At 48.1% G+C, this 20,519-nt stretch overlaps 1 protein-coding gene across 6 annotated transcripts in view; it reads left to right on the top strand.

Moving 5' to 3' along the window:
• The first annotated feature begins 4,453 nt into the window (after nucleotides 1-4,453).
• The window catches only part of LOC135190248 (uncharacterized), a 29,196-nt gene continuing 13,130 nt past the window's right edge, over nucleotides 4,454-20,519 (top strand). For 4 of the 6 annotated variants that reach the window (XM_064171387.1, XM_064171386.1, XM_064171384.1 and 1 more), the window contains exons 1-3: nucleotides 4,454-4,618; nucleotides 19,440-19,519; nucleotides 20,250-20,339. In XM_064171387.1, coding sequence (XP_064027457.1) covers nucleotides 4,609-4,618; nucleotides 19,440-19,519; nucleotides 20,250-20,339 — 180 coding nt within the window. In that variant the 5' untranslated portion in view covers nucleotides 4,454-4,608. Of the gene's footprint in view, nucleotides 4,619-10,136; nucleotides 10,267-19,439; nucleotides 19,520-20,249; nucleotides 20,340-20,519 lie in introns of all 6 variants that reach the window. The other 2 variants (XM_064171389.1, XM_064171388.1) reach the window with 2 other exon arrangements.

Raw genomic sequence — 20,519 nt, forward strand, 5'->3', positions numbered from 1 at the left:
TCCCTGAAAGCCTAAAATGTCCCTCCCCAGCTTTTTTGAAGGCCCCCTTCAGATCCTGGAAGGTCACAAGAAGGTCACCTGGCAGCCTCCTCTTCTGCAGACTGAACAGCCCCAACTCTTTCAGTCTGTGCTCACAGCAGAGCTGCTGCAGCCCTTGAGACCTATAGGGAGGAAAATGGTGGATTTAGAACCAAGCTGTACTCAGGCTCTATGCACAGGATCATCTCTTCATCTCCAGAAGGGAGCCAGGCAGCAGCGTAACACAACCCACACACCATTCACACCATTAAACTGCTCTTATAGTGGGCCTGAACAGCTGATTAAAGATGCAGCAGGCTGAGCTGAGCTTCATGCTGGAAAGAGGCCACCATCACATCACAGCAACACTGCCAGATTTACAAGGAGCAGATGAAGTCGAGCCCTACAATAGTTCATTATAATTAACAAAGCTGGAATTGCACTGGGCTTTGAGCTGTATATCAATGCTAAATATCTCATTACCAGCCTAAAATATTTATGTCTCCTGGTCTTTATCACAAATGCAGGCTGGGCCAGAAGATGAATTCCAAGGAGGAAATGAACTGGCTGGCAACCCCACGGGATAAAATTCTTTACTGCACATGACTCCAGTGACATCCATGAATCCACAGCCTGAGGCTGCAGACTGATGGTCCACATAGGCTAAGGCTCTCCACTTTCCCCCCTTGCTGTCTCCACAGGGCCAGATCGATACCTTGGCTGTCACAGGTGATGTCATTTTGTGCTCGCTCTTCACCAAGGGCTGACAGCTGCTGCTGAGCCCAGCTGTGGCAATTGCTGGTGCACACATGTCCAGGAGTCTGAAGACTTTCTCTCTAGCACAGGTCTGACTGTCAGAGTGCACCCCAGAGAGGTCTGCATCACCCAGGAGCTTTGGCAAGCTTCCTTGAGGTCATCTTTTATCTCTTCACTGGGCAGGATGCACTTCTGCAAGCACAGCCTTCCCCTGGTCACATCAGCAACCCACAGGAAACATTTCTTTACTGAAAGGGTGGTCAGACATTGGAACAGGCTGCCTGGGGAGGTGGTGAAGTCACCATCCCTCGAGGTGTTCCAAAGGTCTGTGGACAGGCCATGCTTTAATGGCCATGGTGGTGTTAGGTCAGCAGTTGGGCTCAATGATCTTAGAATTGTTTTGGCTGTAAAAGGCCTCTATGATCCTGTGAGCTCATCACCAGCCAGGGCAAGGCTTCACAGCATCTGCAGCCATAAAGGAGAAGTGAAAGTTAATCTTTGTTACTCTTTTTAGTCTTTGCTCTGGAGAACAAGGTCAAGTCCTGGGCAAAGGCTGCAGCTCAGTTCTGTTGGCTCAGCACTGCTTCGCTGAGGACTTGAATAATTTGGAGGTGTGAACACTGTGCTGGGACACGGAGGAACTACTTCCCTCCCTGCCACAGGCTATCTGTGCACCTAAACAAGTCTCACAGGCTTTGACTCCCTTCCCCTTCTGCAACTGGAGGTGAACAAGTGTCCTTGTTTCTCACCTGCCCCACGGGAGTGAGGCTGGGCAGACACTGCCTTGCACTCTGCAGGCTCAGTGACAGGCACAGGAGAGCCCTGATCTCTGCTGGGACCTCTGGGCTCCACTCTGGTATGGACAAACAATTTTCCCCTCTACTGCCCATTACTCCACATGTAGAGATAATTCCTAGACACACTACAAAGCTCAGACATAAAGGCTGAGCCACCCCAGAGACCCAGCAGAAGAGCAGCATGCTGGCAAGGGTCTCCATGCAAGGAAGGTGCAGAGGGGACCCTGTTCTTCCTGTTCCACATACACCCAACAGGCAGAGATGTGCTGGGCTAGTGTCACACTGTGCCTGCCAGAGAATCACTGAGTAGTGGGGTTGGAAGGGACCTCAGGAGATCATCTAGCCCAATCCCTCTGCTAATGCAGTTTCAACTAGACCAGGCTGATGGGTCTGGAATGAGTCCAGAGAGGAGACTCCACAACCTCCCTGGGCAGCTTGCTCCAGGGATACAGCACCCTCAGATCATTGCAGTTTGTCTTTATGTTGAAGAGAAAAATTCCCCTCCTGCAGGCCCCCCTGCACATTCCCCAGTTCCCTGTCCTTGCAGAGAACTCCTGAGCTGGCTGGCAGAGGGAGCAGGCTGGGAAGCAGCCAAGGCAGGATGGAGCAGGATTGCCAGCAGCGTTTAGCTGTATCAACTCCCATTAGCAGCAGCACCAGTGCGCCGGATCCTGACCCCGCTGGAGGAGGGCAAGGTGGAAGGATAGCTTTGCTCACAGCAGCTCTTGCAAGCAAGCTGCTAAACTGTTTGACTCAGCAGCGTTTAGCTTCCAAAAGCTGGCACAGCTATTGCCAACACACTCCCAAGAAATGGGGCCGGGTTCAAAACTCCAATTAGTAGGTGAGCAGTTTGTGGCAGAGGGGAGCTGGGAGCACCAAAGTGTATTTTGTACACTTAGGACATTTATTGGGGAGATTAGCACCTCCCAGAAAATAGGTATTAACTCAAATCTGTCTGAATTATGCTTCTAATTGCTCTTTCACTTGCAGTGGTGCTGTATTTACTACAATGAGCTTCTCGTGTGCTTATTGTGTTATGTATTGGAGCTGAATGTAGGTGCTAAATGTGAGGACTCATGAGCATTGCAAGGAGTCCAGCTCCAGAACCCTTTGTGAGAGTCAAGTTGAAACTTGGAACCTTTCTCTTGCATTGAATGCAAGAAATATTCCATTCCACAGAACCACAGAATTTCTTCTGTGGGAAAAGACCCTCAAGATCACAAGGGCCCTTCTGGAGGGGCTGGGGCTGGTCTCTTCTCACAGGTAATTGGAGACAGAATAAGGGGGAATGGCCTCAAGCTGAGACTGGGGAGGTTTAAATTGGACATTAGGGAAAAGTTTTCCATTGAGAGAATGGTCAGGGACTGGAGTGAGCTGCCCAGGGAGGTGGTGGAGTCACCCACTCTGGATGTGTTTAAGGTTCGTTTGGATGTGGTGTTTAGGGATATGGTTTAAGGTGAATCTTGAAAGTGGCCAGGCTGCCCGGGGAGGTGGTGGAGTCACCCACTCTGGATGTGTTTAAAGGTAGTTCGAATGTGGTGCTTAGAGATATGGTTTAAGGTGAGTCTTGAGAGTGGTCAGGGACAGGAACAAGCTGCCCAGGAAGGTAGTGGAGTCACCCACTCTGGATGTGCTTAAAGGTAGTTTGGATGTGGTGCTTAGGGATATGGTTTAAGGTGAGTCTTGTAGAGTAGAGTTATAGGTTGGTCTTGGTGATCCTGAGGGACTTTTCCCTTGGTGATCACCAAGTTCAACCATCAACCTGACACTACCATTAAACCATGTCCCAAACTGCAGTGTCTATGTGTTTTTTAACATCTCTAGGGATGGTGACTCCATCACCTCCCTGGGCAACCTGTTCCAATATTCTTTCAGTAAAAAAATGTTCCTAATATCCAATCTAAACCTTCCCTGGCACAACATGAGGTCATTTCCTCTCATTCTGTTGCTTGATACTAAGGAGAAGAGACCAACCCCCACCTCACTCCAACCTCCTTTCAGATAGTTGTAGAGACCATTAAGTCTCCCTTCAGCCTCCTCTTCTCCAAATTAAACAACCCCAGTTCCTCATAAAATACATTCTCCATGCTCTTCACCAGCTTCATTACCCATCTCTGGACACATTCCAGCACCATAACATCCTTCTTGGAGTAAAGGACCCAAAATTGAACACAGTATTTGGGGTGTGACCTCACCAGTGCCAAGTACAAAGGAACAAACACTTCCCTGGTCCTGACACACAGGCTGGGATGCTTCTTGGCCACCTGGCTCCTGTTTGGGGTGCTCACTCCAGGTGCCCACCTTCATTCCCATCTTTATATGTACAGCTCAGCCATCTTTGTTTATTATTTAGCCTTCTTATGTTTTACCCTGCTGCCCAAAATGCCAATCCTAAGGCTTAAACTCTCTGTTGGAGATAAGATCACCCTGTGCTTGTGCTGGAAGTCCTGGAGGTACCACTTTGCTGCTGGTGTTTGATTTGGGTCCTTTTTTGTGGTGGACTTGCCCCTGCATTTTTGGTAGGCTCAGACAGGCTGCATCAATCCACCTCTCTGGACTTAGTTGCTGACTTTTACAATGCTGGCAACCTGCAAAGTGACCTAAGGAATGGATGTGGTTAGAGCTGTAGCTCTAAAGAGCCCATTCCAAATGTCATCCTATAATATATTGAGTCTTTACACAAACTCCACAGAGCCAGGACAGCTGTAAATTGTAGTTAGATGATTGTACATTTAATGTTTCTCATAAATGTATAAAGTTTGTCTCCAGAAAGCTATAATGAAGGAAAGCAGATTAAAGCCAGAAAGAGTCTTGTTAGCATGTGCTGGAAATGTTAATCAGGAGTCTTTAAGGAGGCTGTGATTAATTCCACACACACTGGGGCCAATCAGGAAGGAAAGGGCAAATCACTTGGAGGGGGAAGGTGGGGCAAGGTCATTCTGCAGTAAAAGAGAGCTTGTTTCGGGTGCTCCCTCCCATTTCTAGGGTACTGTGATTGGCCTGGAGCAAGGACCTAGCTGAAACCTGGCCTCAATTCATGGGAACAGGTAAGTCACATCATTACTTTGTACTTCTTCATCAGAGAGTTGGAGATACTTGTGTGCACTCAGCAAAGCTCTGCAGCAGCCACTGATAGAACAAGTCAGTGATTTGAAAGCTGTTACTGAGCCAGCTTCTGGTGAATGCTTGGTCTTCTCTTTTCTTCTCTCTTGAGTCCCTCTCACAACTGCTTCTTTGTATTTTGCTGTGCTTGTGAGCCCTGCCCTGTATTGACTGGAGTCTCTCTGGGTCAGACAGCCTCTGATCTTGTTTGTGAACTTGTGGTGCTGTAGAAATGTTTTATAGAGCTAACAGTTGTCTGAGGCTATTCCTATGGTGTGTTCTGTAAGCTTTGATGACTATGAAAGCCAAGCTCCCTGTGCTACAGGCACTGTGGTGTAGCTGATGGTGGTGGCCAAGAACCATGTGTAGCTCTGCAGGGGCAACCATAACTTGCTCTGGAAAGCAGCTTTGCTACACACACAGGAAGTGGAAGGAGGATTTTGTTCCTCCTTGGGAGTGGTTAAAGCAGCTGTGGGGTTGGTGTATTCCTGGAGGAAAGTTTCAAATGGATGCTAGAGCTTACAGAGGTACTAAGGTGGGGAAATACCTTTAAGACTCCAACCATAACCCTACTACCATGACCACTAAACTATATCCTGAAGCACCACATCTACAGCTGCTTGAAAACCTCCAGGGATGGTGGCTCCCAACACCTCCCTGGGCAGCCTCTTGCAGTGCTCTCTCAGTAAGAATTTCTTTCCTAATGTCCAATCTACATCTTCCCTGGCACAACTCAAACCCATTTTCTCTCACCCTCTAGCTAGTTACTTACAACAAGAAAGCAGCTTGTCTTGGTCTGAGGCAGCCTCTTTCAGAGTCTGAGTTAAAAGGCTGCTGAGTTTCTCCAATAAGCTTCATTTGTTCCTGCTTCTATCCCAATCAAAGCAGAGCTGCAACTTTTATGCTAAAAGCACAGCCACTGTGCTTTAAACTCCACTCTGCACAGAGCCTCTGCATCCTCCCAGGGCACAGGGTGTTCCACCTGAGCAGAAATAAGTTGAAGTTCATTCCTTTGGACTTCTGCGCTCCCGTTAGTTATCACTTCTGGTTTGGCTCCAAATCTCATCCTTGTTATTGCACTCTTCACCCTCTGCCTGAGCATCTTCACCCTCAGCATCACACCAAAATCTCCCACTCCCTGGAGATCTGTGCCAACTATGAATCTTCCAACAGAGCCTCCCCCACCCCAACAGATTTGCAAGAACAGAGAGCCTTTATTTCGCTGGCTAATATTGCAGAAGAGAACAAACCTTGCAAACCTGGGAGACTGTAAACCAAAGCCATTAAACCTGATTATTGGCAATTTGTGCCTCGTACCTGCGGCTTGCAGCAAGTTCTGGCCTGTGGTTAACTGGCAGTTGCTGTTGTTTATGTGTTTATTGGCTTGGGCCCAACATATGCTTAATGGCTCTTCTGCTCATTTTTTTTAGCTGTGGTTTTAATCTCTGTTTTTATAAGACATTGTGGCCACAGCAGTTGCAAACTGTCTCTGCCCTGCAAGATCTCCTGACCTTTTTTTTCTGTAAGAGGTCCCTTTTGTGACAGGCTTTGAACTTTTGTCCTCCTCTCTAGCATTGCTCTTGGCTGATGAACTGCAAGGAAGGATATAATGGCGAGGAAAATGCCTATGACAAGAAGTCCTAGCTTGGGGCTGGTCAAGGTGGGAGCAAGGTCAGGCTTATTTAAAAGGGCTTCTAGTTCCAGTCGTGCTCTGGGCAATAGGAGACAATATTCTGACTACAGTTAAGAGTTTGCTGTGCTTCCTATGAGGGGGGGACAAATCTGGGGGTGTTTTTAAACTGGATCTTTCAGCACCTGACATTATCTGTATGCTTACTTTGGAGGGAGGGACCCACACAGGAAGACATGCTCTAGCAGGATAATATCCCATCTCCCGGAGGTGATTGCCTGAAACCCCTGTGTGATGGTTTGGGTGCTCCCCCCCCCCCAAGAAAATCACCCAGACTAGACTCAGTCTATCTGGAAGTTGAATGAAGCTATACTTACAGCTTACCCCAATATACAAGCAGGTATTTACAATACAGACAGAAATAGACAAGTTAAAAAGTAATACAGAAACACAACAGCCACCCCCCCAAAAACCAGAGTCCCCAGGAGGGGCTCCCAACCACCCTTCCACCTTCTCCCCACCCCCCCTACCTTACCTCAGACTTTGCCTTGCATTCAAGGTGAGTTTGGGGGGTCAGCCAGTAGGCTTAGGAAGCAGATGGATTAGTCACACAGATGGCAGGTTAGGTTAGAAGTTCTTGCAGCCCCAGAGACAGAGAACAAACAACTCTGTCATCTGTGTTTGTGTTCTTGTTCTTATAGACCTCAGCAAGCCTATGAGTGCAGTAGCCATCACCTCTGTTTCCTTCTCACAGACTATCATCTCATTCCTCTCACCAGAATATCCCAGCTAGGCTCAGACTAACACACCCTGTTCAGCTGCTGCCTATGACTAGAGGTGCCTAAGCCCCTCGGTTTGGATCCCAGGGGTTTGCAGAGATCTGTTTGGACAGAGAAATGTTTCTGTGCTTACTCTGTCTCTACACCCAATTGTAGCAAGAAGCTAAGGCTTTATTAAAGCCTCTGAGGAGGCTGGCATTTTTATTGCATGCATAGCAAGAGTGGGGAAATTGGATATTCCACAAAATGCTGGCTCTGTAGTCAAAGAAAGGAGTTCCCAGTGTGGCTTTCCTGGGACAATGGCTGTGCTAGTGCAAGGCAGGAGTCCAGGCTTCATTGTGCACAGAGTAAGGACCTGCTGGCACACAAACTACACCTAGCTACTCAAGCCTCAGAGTTTCCCAGTAAGTGATTTCTGACAACTCTGATGCTGGGAACACCTTATTTTGTAGCCCCTGGGCTGCCTCTTGACTCTACTCTTCAGTTAGGAACCGGTGGTCCTGCCCAGCCAAACCTGGCAGGTCCCAAAGCTCTGCTGCAGCCTTTCATGGTAACTCCAAGAGCAGCTCTCTTCTTAACTAGAAAACTGGTTTCTGCTCACGTCTAAAACTGAGTCAGTAAGAAATGCAAACGACTGCTTCAGTGCCTGCCTTTCTCTTATGGGGCTGGAGGAGTGCTACCTTTACTTAGCTGGTAGAACAGATATATCCCAAAGCTCTTCAGGGAATTAATATTCATGTTATTAAGCTTAACATACTGCTCTCAGTTCTGCATCTTTTTGGTTTAACAAGCAATTGCAGACTCAAAATGATGAGCTGGGTTGAAAATGCTGCACCTCTCTTCGGGGTCTGGGGACTGAGTTTTACCAATTAAAGTGGAAATATGTTTGAACCGCAGAGTGGAAAATCAACATCCAAATTAGTAGTACCTAAGACTAAAAATACTACAGCAGGAGGAGCTCACCAGAGACCAGCATAACCCCAGCCTCAATGAGGCTGTCTAGGGGAGCTGGTTTTGCTCCCTTGGCATGACATTTGTCCCTGGGGAAGTTCATGGCTCTGATGGGGCCAGAGCATTATTCCTGAACAGTGCTGCAGCCAAGGTAACTCTGGAGGAGAAAATCTTCTGTGGGGTGAGTGCAATGGGACCATAGTTGGTCTCTGCAGAGGGTCAGGTATTGCAGGGGGACAGAAATAGCAAATTTCCAGTGTCTTTTGGCAGTATCTGCAGCTGATCCTTACTTAGAGAGTTTGGGAGGTGCTTTTTTTCAAGCAAGAATGTCTTGGGGTGAGATGTCCCACAAATGTGAGTCCCATGGCTTTGGGAAGCCTAAAGGTCCAACCTCTCACTTTGTTATGGGGCATCTGAAGAATTCTGTCAGAGGCACTCCCAGAAAAACCTACTTCTGGGCATTCTTTCTGGCCTTCCCATTTAATAGTGTCTTTGTGCCTCCTGTCTGCTGCTGAAACACAATGTGTGACGTGCTGGGAATAGTCTTTAAACCAGTGAAGTGGCGATTAGAAAAAGCTCTCCTGTCCTTGTGTTGAAAGATACCAAGGTTCAGGTACTCCTTTGCTTCCAGCTCAACTCCTCCTCCTCACTCCACAGGAACCATTGTCTCCTTGGAAGGCTGTTGTGCTAGTTTGAAGCAGGCTAGAATGTTTTGGTGAGAAGAATGAGATTACAGGCTGTGAAACAAAAACAGTGGTGATGTCTGCTTTGCTCATAGGCTTGCTGCCATGTATAAGAATAAGAAATAAAAACATAGATAACCACTCTCACTTTGCTGCTGGCAAGCTCTGAGCTGCATCTTACTCTCTAACCTCACCTTCCATCTCTTTGACTAATCCACTTTCCTTCCTAACCCCCTGGCCGAGCCTCCATTCTTCCTTGGGACTGGGGTAAGGTTGGGAGGGGTAGGGGAAAGGTGAGGGGGTGGTTGGGAGCCCCTCCTGGGGACTCAGGTTGCTGGGAGGGGAGTTGTGTTTCTGTATTACCTTTTACCTTGTGTATTTCTGTATATACTGTAACTATCTGCTTGTATATTGTGCTAGCTGTAAATACAAGCTTCATTCATATTTCCAGAGCCAGCTGAGTCTAGTCCAGGTGGTTTCTAAAGTCTGGGGGGCAAGGAACACCCAAACCATCACAGCTATTCATCCCAGCAGGACAGAAAAATGCACATCTCCTCCCTTCTCTGTCATGTGTTTACATTTTTCAGCCCTCTGTCCCTGCGTGGAGCTTTTGTTGGGAATGCAGGAGGAAGTTAAGATCAGCAGGGAAGGCTGCAGTGACCTCAGCTTATGAGAATGGACAGCAGTAGTGTTACAGAACCATAGACTGCTTTGGGTTGGAAGGGCTCTTAAAGATCTTCTGGTCCAACCACCCTGCCATGGGCACGAGAGCATCTTCTACTAGAACCAGGTTGCTCAATGGTTAGTAATAGATGAGTTGGAGCAAGTCTAAAGCTTTTTAGTGAGCATCTTATCAGGAACCTACTTCTGGGATGTATTTATGGGAGCTTTTCCCCCTCAATCTCAAACAGTGGCTGCTTTTTCTTAAATCTCTGGGAATGCCACAATTTCCCCATCTGTGAGCATGGAATTGTTACTCCTTCACAGTTCAGGTGTCTGCTGCTGTGAGCTCTTCCGTCCTGCTTGTGCTAACCTTGAATGACTTTCCCTTCCAAAGATGATATATACTCAATCCCTTCCATCTCACCACCCATACATCTGCAGTTGCATAAATAAAGAAGTAATAAGCCTCCACACCATTAAATTCAGGGAACTGATGCATTTCAAATGCAGAAAACAGAAACAACTGAAAGTCTTGCTAATTTTTACACTAATTTACACCAGAGGGAATAAGAAGTCTCTTAAATCAGATGCTAATTTTGTTTACTTAACTTTCTAGTCAGCACAATGACCTTTCATCCACGGGGAGGAACAAATTAGTGTGGAAGTTCTTTGTGGGAGACAGGAGAGCTTGCCTCAACCTGATCCTGAATAATACCCAATTAAATGTACTTCTAAACAACCCTGCCTTCCCTCCTAGAAAGAAGTTTCAGATAAGAGAATGAAGTGATCTGCCTTTTATTTGCCACTTTGCAAAATCTCTTCACGTAACGCAAGCAGCCCTAACCCTAGTGCGGCTGACACAGGATTTGCAACGCTCCTGCTTATTGGTAAGAGGATAAGAAGCTTATTAGCATTTATCAGGAGAGGAGAAAAGATCCTCTGTTCCTCTTGCTAGGAAGGGAAAGGAGTTCCATGTTTATCAGCAATCGGGCAAAGGTGAGTGGGAGGGAGATGTGTGGGTAACAAGGCTGCAAATACCACCCCCCACCCCCCCAACACCAAAATCTTTCTGGTAGGTGGGAGAATGAGAGTTCTTCCTATTGGATAAGGGGATAAGGGAGATGTTTGGGTAACAAGGCTGCAAATACCACCCCTACCCCACCCCCCCCAACACCAAAATCTTTCTGATAGGTGGGAGAATGAGAGTTCTTCCTATTGGATAAGGGGATAAGGGAGATGTTTGGGTAACAAGGCTGCAAATACCACCCCCACCCCATCCCCAACACCAAAATCTTTCTGGTAGGTGGGAGAATGAGAGTTCTTCCTATTGGATAAGGGGATAAGGGAGATGTTTGGGTAACAAGGCTGCAAATACCACCCCCACCCCCAACACCAAAATCTTTCTGGTAGGTGGGAGAATGAGAGCTCTTCCTGTCGGATAAGAGAGATGTTTGGGTAACAAGGCTGCAAATACCACCCCACCACCATAGAATCAACCAGGCTGGAAGAGGCCTCCAGGCTCAGCCAGTTCAACCTAGCACCCAGCCCTATCCAGTCAGCTAGACCATGGCACCAAGTGCCTCATCCAGGCTTTTCTTGAACACCTTTAGGCTCCTTCAGGAATACACCACCCCCAACCCCAAAATCTTTCTGGTAGGTGGGAGAATGAGTTCTTCATGTTTGGTAAGGGGCTAAGGGAGACATTTGGGTAACAAGGCTGCAAATACCACCACCACCCCCCAACCCCAAAATCTTTCTGGTAGGAGGGAGAATGAGAGTTCTTCATATTTGATAAGGGAGACATTTGAGTAACCAAGCTGCAAATACCACCCCACCATCCTCCCCCAAACCCAAAGTCTTTCTGGTAGGAGGGAGAATGAGTTCTTCATGTTTGGTAAGGGGCTAAGGGAGACATTTGGGTAACAAGGCTGCAAATACCACCCCTCCAAACCCAAAATCTTTCTGGTAGGAGGAAGAATTGAGAGTTCTTCCTATTTGGTAATGGGATAAAGGACATGGAGCACAGTCTTTGAGATAAGGAGCTTATGCTGAAGTGGAAATGCTTTTTAGTATCAATAGAGAGATCCAGAGGCCTCCTGATGATTAAGAGGCAGCTAAGTGACTGGGGATCTGTGAAGGGAATGGAGGGACTTGATGTGATCACATCTCCGGAGTGTGTGTGGCCACAGTACACAGTGAGTGGCCACCTACAGCTCCTTGTGCTTTGGCAGATATTTCCCCACAGGTGGTGGGTGGAGAACCAGAGAGTCACTGCTGCAGGAAGGTGGCTGAGGTAGCAGATGCCAGTGGTGCCTTTGGTCAGAGCAGATGTGGCATGGCACTGCTTGGGCTCATAGAATCCTGGAATTGCTTGGGTTGGAGAGGTCCTTTCATTGGGTAGGGGTGACCTCATTGATCTCTACAAGTACCTGAAAGGAGGTTGTAGCCAGCTCGGGCTGGGGTCTTCTGCCAGGCAACCAGCAAGGGGGACAAAGTCTCAAGTTGTGCCAGGGGAGGTCTAGGCTGGATGTTAGGAGGAAGTTCTTCCCAGAGAGAGTGATTGGCATTGGAATGGGCTGCCCAGGGAGGTGGTGGAGTTGCCATCCTTGAAGGTGTTCAAGCAAAACCTGGATGAGACACTTAGTTCCATGGTCTGGTTGATTGGCTAGGGCTGGGTCCTAGGTTGGGCTGGATGATCTTGGAGGTCTCTTCCAACCTGGCTGATCCTATGATTCTGTGACTGTTTACAGAGACTTGTAGTGATAGGATTAGGGACAATGGCTTCAAACTAGAGAAGAACAGATTTAGACTGGATGTTAGGAGCAAGTTCTTTACCATGAGGTTAGTGGAAGACTGGAACAGGTTGCGCAGGGAGGTGGTTGGGGCCCCACCCCTGGAGATACTCAAAGTGAGGCTCTGGGCAACCTGTTCTAGTTGAGGATGTCCCTGCTGACTGCAGCGAGGGCTGTACTAGATGACCTTCAGAGGTTCCTTCTGACCCAGACCATTCTATGACCCTTGATTCCAACCATTATGTAGCTCCCCAAGCCTGGTTCTAAACCATGTCCCTCAGCACTACAGCTTTCCATCTTTTGAACACCCCTAGGAACAGGGATGGTGCCTTTGACCTATGAGCATACAAGGCTTGAAGGATACTCGATAGAAGCATCTCCAGCCTCATCCCTTGTGCCTCTTTCTCCTCTATCCAGACCACAAATCTCTTCTCCAAGGAAAACTGAGTTGTTTGTGCTCAGCCTGGGAAACAGTGCAGGTGTGAATTTCTGCCTTCCCTCCTACTTCATCACCATGTGCTTAAAGGGCCTCCTGCCCCTCCTTCCCTCTGCAGGCAATGTTTCATTTCCGTAGCCATGCTCTCATTGTCAGGTTGATGTGAATTTAATATCCTTGGCTTTATAATGACAGAAAACCAAACACTTTCCAGGCATTTGTCACACAGTAAATGAAAGAGACAATGTGGTGGCAGCAGAATGTTTGATTCAATGAGCTGTATAGGCAGCTGCCTGCAACACCACCTTCAAGTGCTTGTTGGGAAGAAAACTGAGCAAAGCAGCTGGTGGGAGGAGGAGGAGGAGGAGGAGGAGGAAAGTGCCACGGCAAGTCCCAACACTACTGGGTGCTGAGATGCTGCAGGGGCTGCGTGGGCATGACAGGAGGTAAAATCAAACACATCTAAATGTTAAGTCAATGCCACACATCTTGTTCCCAATGGCTTCTTCTATGGCTGGAGCTGCTGGTGTATTTTAGTTATAAGTGGCTTGCTGCTGCTGCTGGAGTGATGGAGAGGTGACCTCTGAGCCAACATCTGTGCTATGTCGGTGTCATGCAGTGCCTTGGACATCTCTGTCCCTGGCTCTCCTGCTACGGATGCTGTCTTTGGGAAACCTTTGGGTTTTCTTCCCCAAATGCAGACTGGGGCACACTGCTTGGGCTGGGAATGATCTTCACTCAGCTATGGCTGGTGCTTCTTGTGTTAAAGAACAGCTGGAACAGCCCCACATCAAACCTCCTTCAGGGTGTCAAAGTGCTCTGCCCTGCTATCTTGCACGCAGCAGTGAAATAGTAGGGCTGGCACTTGGCTAGGAGCAATACCTTAGATTTTTTAATCTGCTATTTTCCCAGAGATACTGAGGCCATTAGATCTGCAGTCCCAAGTACACAACAAGAGCAGAGATCCAGTTCCTCCCTTAGCTCTTCTGTAAATCTCCAGCAAGGAGTCACAGCGACTGCTGCATCCATCTCTGTCAAATGAAGCATCTTCTGTGTGTCCCCTCACCACCAAGGACCCAAGAGGGGACCAGTACCACAAGAGAAAACCCCAAGCACAAATCTGGTGGCCAGGCCAGCTCCTCTCTTCCCTCCCCTTATCATCCACAAGCATGTCCATCATTATAGCAATACAATCCCTGTCTTCTCCAAGGACAGAAATGAGACAGGGCTTGTGAAGAAGTCAATATGACTTTAGCCCTTCAATGCCACAGAGGGATGTCCAACCTGCAAGCCTTGCTTCAAGCAGGTAGTGCTATGCAGATGATGCTGTGCTGCCTATCCCCAAAACTTCCTCCTTTTAGTGCTCCGTGCCACACTTACCTCCTTACCAACCTGTGCCACTGTAGCTGCTTCCAGCTAAAGCATCCTGGGAAACTGCAGGCAGAAAAGAGATCCTTTCATTACCATCTCTTTGAATCAGCTGCTTAACCTGGAACTCATCTTCTATTGTGGTTTGGTTTCTTGTTTGTTGGAGCAGGACTTCCAAGGTAGCACTGGGTCTCTGTGACAGGAAAGCAGATGAACAGACTGCCACAATTCTATTTTTAAGTCACTTCTCACAGGTTTGTTAGGTTTTGGCAACTTTACACTTTGGCACTTGTTTGGTTGGTTTTTTTCAGAGGTAGCCACTAATTGGCACCGTCCCTGGGGGTTTGGCACCGTCCCTGGGGGTCTTCAAGAAAAGACTGGATGAGGCACTTAGTGCCATGGTCTAGTTGATTGGTTAGGGCTGGGTGATAGGTTGGACTGGATGATCTTGGAGGTCTCTTCCAACCTGGTTGATTCTATGATTCTAATTGTCTTTATTTTCTGGAGCCCCTGGGGTACAGTGCTCAGAGCTGAGCACTCCACAACTGGGAGTGATTTGTGTTTTCCAGCAAAGTAGGTTTAGGCTGACTCAGGGAGAAAGAAGCTCAAGGCACAAGTGCAGAATGGGAGCCAGTTTCAGGTTTTTGGTAGCCCTATCAGTTCCTGCTAAAGAAAATTGGATTTAAATGAACCACAGTGAGAAGTAGACTCATCCTTATGCCTGTGGCAGAGAGGAGTGTGAGCAAAGTGTGGGACCTCGTACTAGGCAGGCTCTGCTAGGTGGTGAGCTGTGTGGCTTGGTTTTGGTCCCAGATGGTCAAGTCCCACTGCCAGGGGATCTGTCCTCCTCTCTGGAACCTGCTCCTCCCAGTAGGACCTGGGTACCCTTGTTTAAGGTACAGAAGGAGCTTATTTTCAGCCAGTGCTAGCTAATCCTGTTGTCTTTCTGCCTCCTTCCACTGTTGTCTGGCTGAAGAGCCTGGGAGCAGTCTGGCCACACACTGCACAGGTCACTGGGTTCTTCCCCAGGGAAATGTCCTTTTAATTCTCTCTGTTGCAATAAGGCCAAGAAACCAGCAGAGCCCAGGACTGCTGCTGCCATGTGGTGTGTGACAGTCCTCAGCCCAAAGGGTTGGGACTGGAGGGTTAAATCCATATTCATGGCTCTGCCTCCCACCATGCTGCAGGTCCAGGACTTGGGCTGCCTTTGTCGCAGATGGAAAGGCCAGCAGGATGCTCCTCAGCTCCAGATCCACAGCTCAGGTCTTTTCAGAGGAGGATTTAGGTTTGGGCTTTGCTCCAGTTGGGTACAGACAGCAGACTCATGCCTTGCTTATCCTCCCCTTGATGAACCCTCCAGCTCAGAGGATAAGCTCCAAGCCTAACTAGTTATCAAAGGGATCCAGATGCCAGCTCGCTGAGTGTGCTTGCTGGCAAGGACCAGAGCTGGGCTTTGGCCTCTCCAAAGGATTGCAGACTGGAGTGGAAGTTGTGAAATTGCTCCAGGGGGGCTGGCAGCACACCAGCCTGCCAGTGCAGTTAGTTATTAGTGGTGGAAACTCGCACATTAAGTCTATCGAGGTGCCCAAGCTGCTCTCTGCATGGAGGCTGCTCTGTGAATTGGGTAGGGTTGTTTATTTTCTAGAGCTGTCAAATGTGTCCATTGGCTTTAGGGGGGAGCAGAGAAGGAGGTTGGAAATGTGTCCACTCTGATCCCAGTTCCCCATTGCTGCATGCTGAAGTTTTATGGCAAAACTCCCTCAGATCTCTACATTTTTGGTCTCCGTGCTAAGGCCTGAGGACTTGTGAAGGGATCTGTGCTGGTCTGTCAGGAGCCCAGTGAAAGGCAGAACAAGATGGAGAGAGCTGCTGTCCAGCCAGGAGTGGGAGGGAGAAGCACCTCCTGTTGAGTTGAGCCAGAAATCACAGCAGTGCTTTGTGGTTCCTTTCCCTCACCCACAAATCCCCATGAGGGCCAGCACTCAGCTCAGCCCCTCTGCTTGCAGCTTCTTCAGCACCCATCAGGAACGTGGCCAGCTGCTGGGGGCCCAAGCTCTGCTCATGCAGCAAACCAAATCACTGTGACCCCTCCACCATAGGCAGCTGCTGCCCTGACCACACACAGCCCTGGCCAGAGGCTGCTGGTGAGGCTCTCCCTGCCCTCAACCAGCAGGGCAGTTCTGTCTCCCCTTTCCAGATGAATCTTCCTCTCCGGAGCTTAGCTCCGGCAAAGGAATGATTTGCTCTTAGAGCCTGTTAATGAATTCCTGGAATAAGGAATTAATTACAGCCTGTCTAAATGAGAGCTGTCCTATCCTTTGAGATCCATCTTTTTGATTCTAATTAATTTTTAAAATTACTTTTTTTCGAATCTTCAGTGGAGATTTCTCATTTATTTGACTCCAATATTATTTCTCTGATAAGCAATTTAATTCTTAGATGGGAATCCACCTAATCTCAAATTTGTCACACAAACTCTGCTCCCTAAGATGCTGTTTACAGCTTTTTGGAGATGATATCTCATGATGCACAAGGTTTTTTTTTCTTATTATTATTTTTTTCCCCTTTTTAAGTACCTGAATGTGTGTGTTCAAAGGAGATTAATTGAACCCCTCCACCATGCTCTGTTTAGGAAAGATAATTCATATTTTAGAACCAAAACCCAAATATTAGTTACAAAGCTTCTCTAATTGCACTTTTTCATGGAGAAAAATCCATGTCTAATTTGCCTTTTATTTTTTTGAGGAGAACATTTGCTTTATGGGTAAAACTTTGGCAGTTAGTTAACTGGCTGCTTTTATTAATTCCTGTTCTCAGCCTCAAATGCAGTGGCAGCTGGGGAAAATTCAAATATCAATTTTATGTTCTTATCAAAGCTGCCAGCCCACAGGTGGCATGAGACAGTGTAGCAAACTTCAGTCTGATTCCTGAGTTTTGGACTTCAGATCACAGAATGAACCAGGTTAGAAAAGACCTCTAGAATCATCCAGTCCAACCTATCACCTAACTCTTGTAATTAACTATACCATGGCACCAAGTGCCTCATCCAGCCTCCACTTTATAGAATCAACCAGGTTGGAAGAGACCTCCAAAATCATCCAGTCCAATCTAGCACCCAGCCCTGGCCAATCAACCAGACCATGGCACTAAGTGCCCCAGCCAGGCTTTGCTTCAACACCTCCAGGCACAGCCACTCCACCACCTCCCTGGGCAGCCCATTCCAATGCCAATCACTCTCTCTGTCAAGAACTTCCTCCTAATATCCAGCCTAGACCTTCCCTGCCACAACTTGAGGCTGTGTCCCCTTGTTCTGTTGCTGCTTGCCTGGGAGAAGAGCCCAACCCCACCTGGCTACAGTCTCCCTTCAGGTAGTTGTAGGCAGCAATGAGGTCTGCCCTGAGCCTCCTCTTCTGCAGGCTGCACACCCCCAGCTCCCCCAGGCTCACAGGGCTGTGCTCCAGGCCCCTCCCCAGCCTTGCTGCTCTTCTCTGGACACGTTCCAGTATCTCAACATCTCTCTTGAATTGAGGAGCCCAGAACTTAAACACCTCCAGGGATGGTGACTCCACCACCCCCCAGACAGCCCATTCCAATGGGCAATCTCTCTTTCTGCGAAGAATTTCTTCCTAATATCCAGCCTGAACCTGCCCTGGTGCAGTCTGAGACTGTCCTCTCGTTCTGTCACTGGGTGTCTGGTAGAAGAGACCAACCCCACCTGGCTACAACCTCCTTTCAGGTAGTTGTAGAGAGCAATGAGGTCTGCCCTCGGTCTCCTCCAGGCTCCTCACCAGCCTTTAAGCACCTCAACATCTTTCTTAAATTGAGGGCCCCAGAACTGCACACAACACTTAAGCTGTGCCCTCTTGGGGCCGTAACACCTCAGCTGATGCTGCAGCTCCTACCATACCAACTGCTTCCTACTCTGTGTCTTCCTCAGGCCAGGCAGAAGAGGCTGTGGAGGGAGAGTGCCCAGCTAGCTGGTGCTCCTTGTCCTCTGCTGGGTGGGGGTGCCAACATGGGGCCACAGCAAAGACAAGGAGGTATTTGTGAGCCTTGGAGATCAGGGGAGGGTAGCTGGTATCAAAGGCTGGATGGGCACACAGCTCTCTCCTCAGCAGAGGAAAGGATCCACTGGAGTGAAGGGCTGAGGAGACACTGCAGCCTCTCTCCCACTCTGGGCATCCCTGAACTTTTATTGTTGATCTTCTATTTTCTTCCTCTGTCAAATATGTCATGGTCTAAGAGGTAGCCACAGGGATGACTGCAGGACTCAAGTATCTCCTCTATGAAGAGAGACTGAGAGCCCTGAGGCTGTTTAGTCTGGAGAAGGCTGGGAGGGGATCTGATCAAGGTCTAGAAACATCTGAGGGGTGTCAAGTGGAGGGAGCTAAGCTCTTTTCAGTGGTGCACAGTAGTAAGACAGGGAGCAACTGATAGAAACTTTGAACATAGAAAGCTTCACCTCAACATGAGGAGAAACTTCTTCACAGTAAGGGTGACAGAGCCCTGGAGCAGGCTGCCCAGAGAGGTTGTGGAGTCTCCTTCTCTGGAGACTTCCCAAACCCACCTGGATGCATTCCTGTGCCAACTACCCTGGGGGTCTTGCTTTTGGCAGGGAGGTTGGACTTGATCTCTGGAGGTCCCTTCCCACCTCTAAGGTATAAAAAGGTTTTAGAGTATGTTAGCAAGAGAGGGAGACATAACCCAAAGTCTGATGATGCCTACTAAGATTCTTGTGACCAAATCCCTTTGAGTCCTGGGAGTCTTTGAGGTGAGGTCAGGAGAATTTGGATTCTCCTAATCCAAATTCCCTAATTGGTGGGGAAAACCACTGCTGCCAAGGACCTTGCTTGGCTGCTGCTCTGCAGTCTCTGTGCTTCACCTTAGAAAGCACTACAGACCAGTTTTTGGCCCTGGCACATGCTGAGGAGCACTGGTGCAGGCAATGCAGGCTGTTGCCTGGTCGTACACCTACTCAGTGTGTAGGATGTCCCACAAGAACCTAACTCCCTACATCTGTATGCAAGCAGAGGAAGAAATTCCTTAGTCACTTTGGACAATTTTATGTTATAGTTTGTTTGGGTTCTTAAGCTCCTTCTATTTGTATTTTTTAATTCCCACCTGTGTGTGGTATGGATCTTAGAATCTAAGAATCCCAGATGCTTAGCAGATGGTTAGCTTGAAAAAATAATCAGAGAGGCAGCAAAATTCTGTGTTCATGAGCTCCTATTTATTTCAATCTGGTGTTTTGCCTCACAACAAGACTAATAAGCAATTACTCTAGCATCTCAAATGCTTATGCAGTGTAAATGCATCTGTCAAGCAGATTCAACATCATCAATAAAGTTGCCAAAGCTGTTCATAACTCAATGATATATGCTTTGAGCATCTTTTTTGAATATAATTTAAAGATTGCAGTCCTATGATTCTGACATTATTTTCTGTGTGCTTAAAATACCTCCAGCTGGAAAGATCCATCTCCGCATCACCGAATCACCTCTGCATGAGTGGACCTCTAGAAACTGCCATTTGGCTTGTGTGCAGGTCTTACTTTCTGGCTAGTCTCTGGCAGGGCTCCCACACGGGCTGCTGGGACAGCAGGAGTCCTTCTGGGATTCACAGCATTTCTTCCCTCCTTCCTCTGTGGGTGAAATTCATGGCTCTGCAGAACTTCACCAAAGAGCCCTAAGCCTTACTGGCATGCAGGGAGTGCTCTGCAGGGAAGGTTTATTCTGTAATGTCCTGAGGAAAGATATTTATGGGGGGGGTTAAACATCAATTAAATTAAAACATCAATTCAAGAGAGATGTTGAGGTACTGGAAGGTGTCCAGAGAAGGACAATGAAGCTGGTGAGGGGCCTGGAGCACAGCCCTGTGAGGAGAGGCTGAGGGAGCTGGAGGTGTGCAGCCTGCAGAAGAGGAGGCTCAGGGCAGAGCTCATTGCTGTCTACAACTACCTGAAGGGAGGCTGTAGCCAGGTGGGGTTGGTTTCTGCCAGGCAAGCAGCAACAGAACAAGGGGACACAGTCTCAAGCTGTGCTGGGGGAGGTCTAGGCTGGATGTTAGGAGGAAGTTTTTGACAGAGAGAGTGATTGGCATTGGAATGGGCTGCCCAGGGAGGTGGTGGAATCGCCATCTCTGGAGGGGTTCAAGCAAAGCCTGGATGAGGCACTTAGTGCCATGGTCTAGTTGCTTGGCTAGGGCTGGGTGCTAGGTTGGACTGGATGATTTTGGAGGTCTCTTCCAACCTGGTTGATTGTATGGTCTTTTGCAGGGAAGAGGTTGCCATGATCAGTCTCTACATGTATGTGCACATCTGACTTGTTTCTCTGGATTTCAGCCTAATCTGACCAAAATGGCCCAGGTATGTGTCCATTAATGCATGTGAACAAATCATGATGTGCTCCTGCAGTTGCTGCCTTGCTTTAGCTTTAAAATTATTTATATCTATGCTGGCTTCTAGTCTTCATAGCTCCCCAGACTGCTCTGCCACCACCTTATACTTTCCTCTTTCCTTCTCCCTGCCACTGCACCTCCTTCCTTC

Source organism: Pogoniulus pusillus, chromosome 35, assembly GCF_015220805.1.
Source record: "Pogoniulus pusillus isolate bPogPus1 chromosome 35, bPogPus1.pri, whole genome shotgun sequence".
Taxonomy (NCBI): domain Eukaryota; kingdom Metazoa; phylum Chordata; class Aves; order Piciformes; family Lybiidae; genus Pogoniulus; species Pogoniulus pusillus.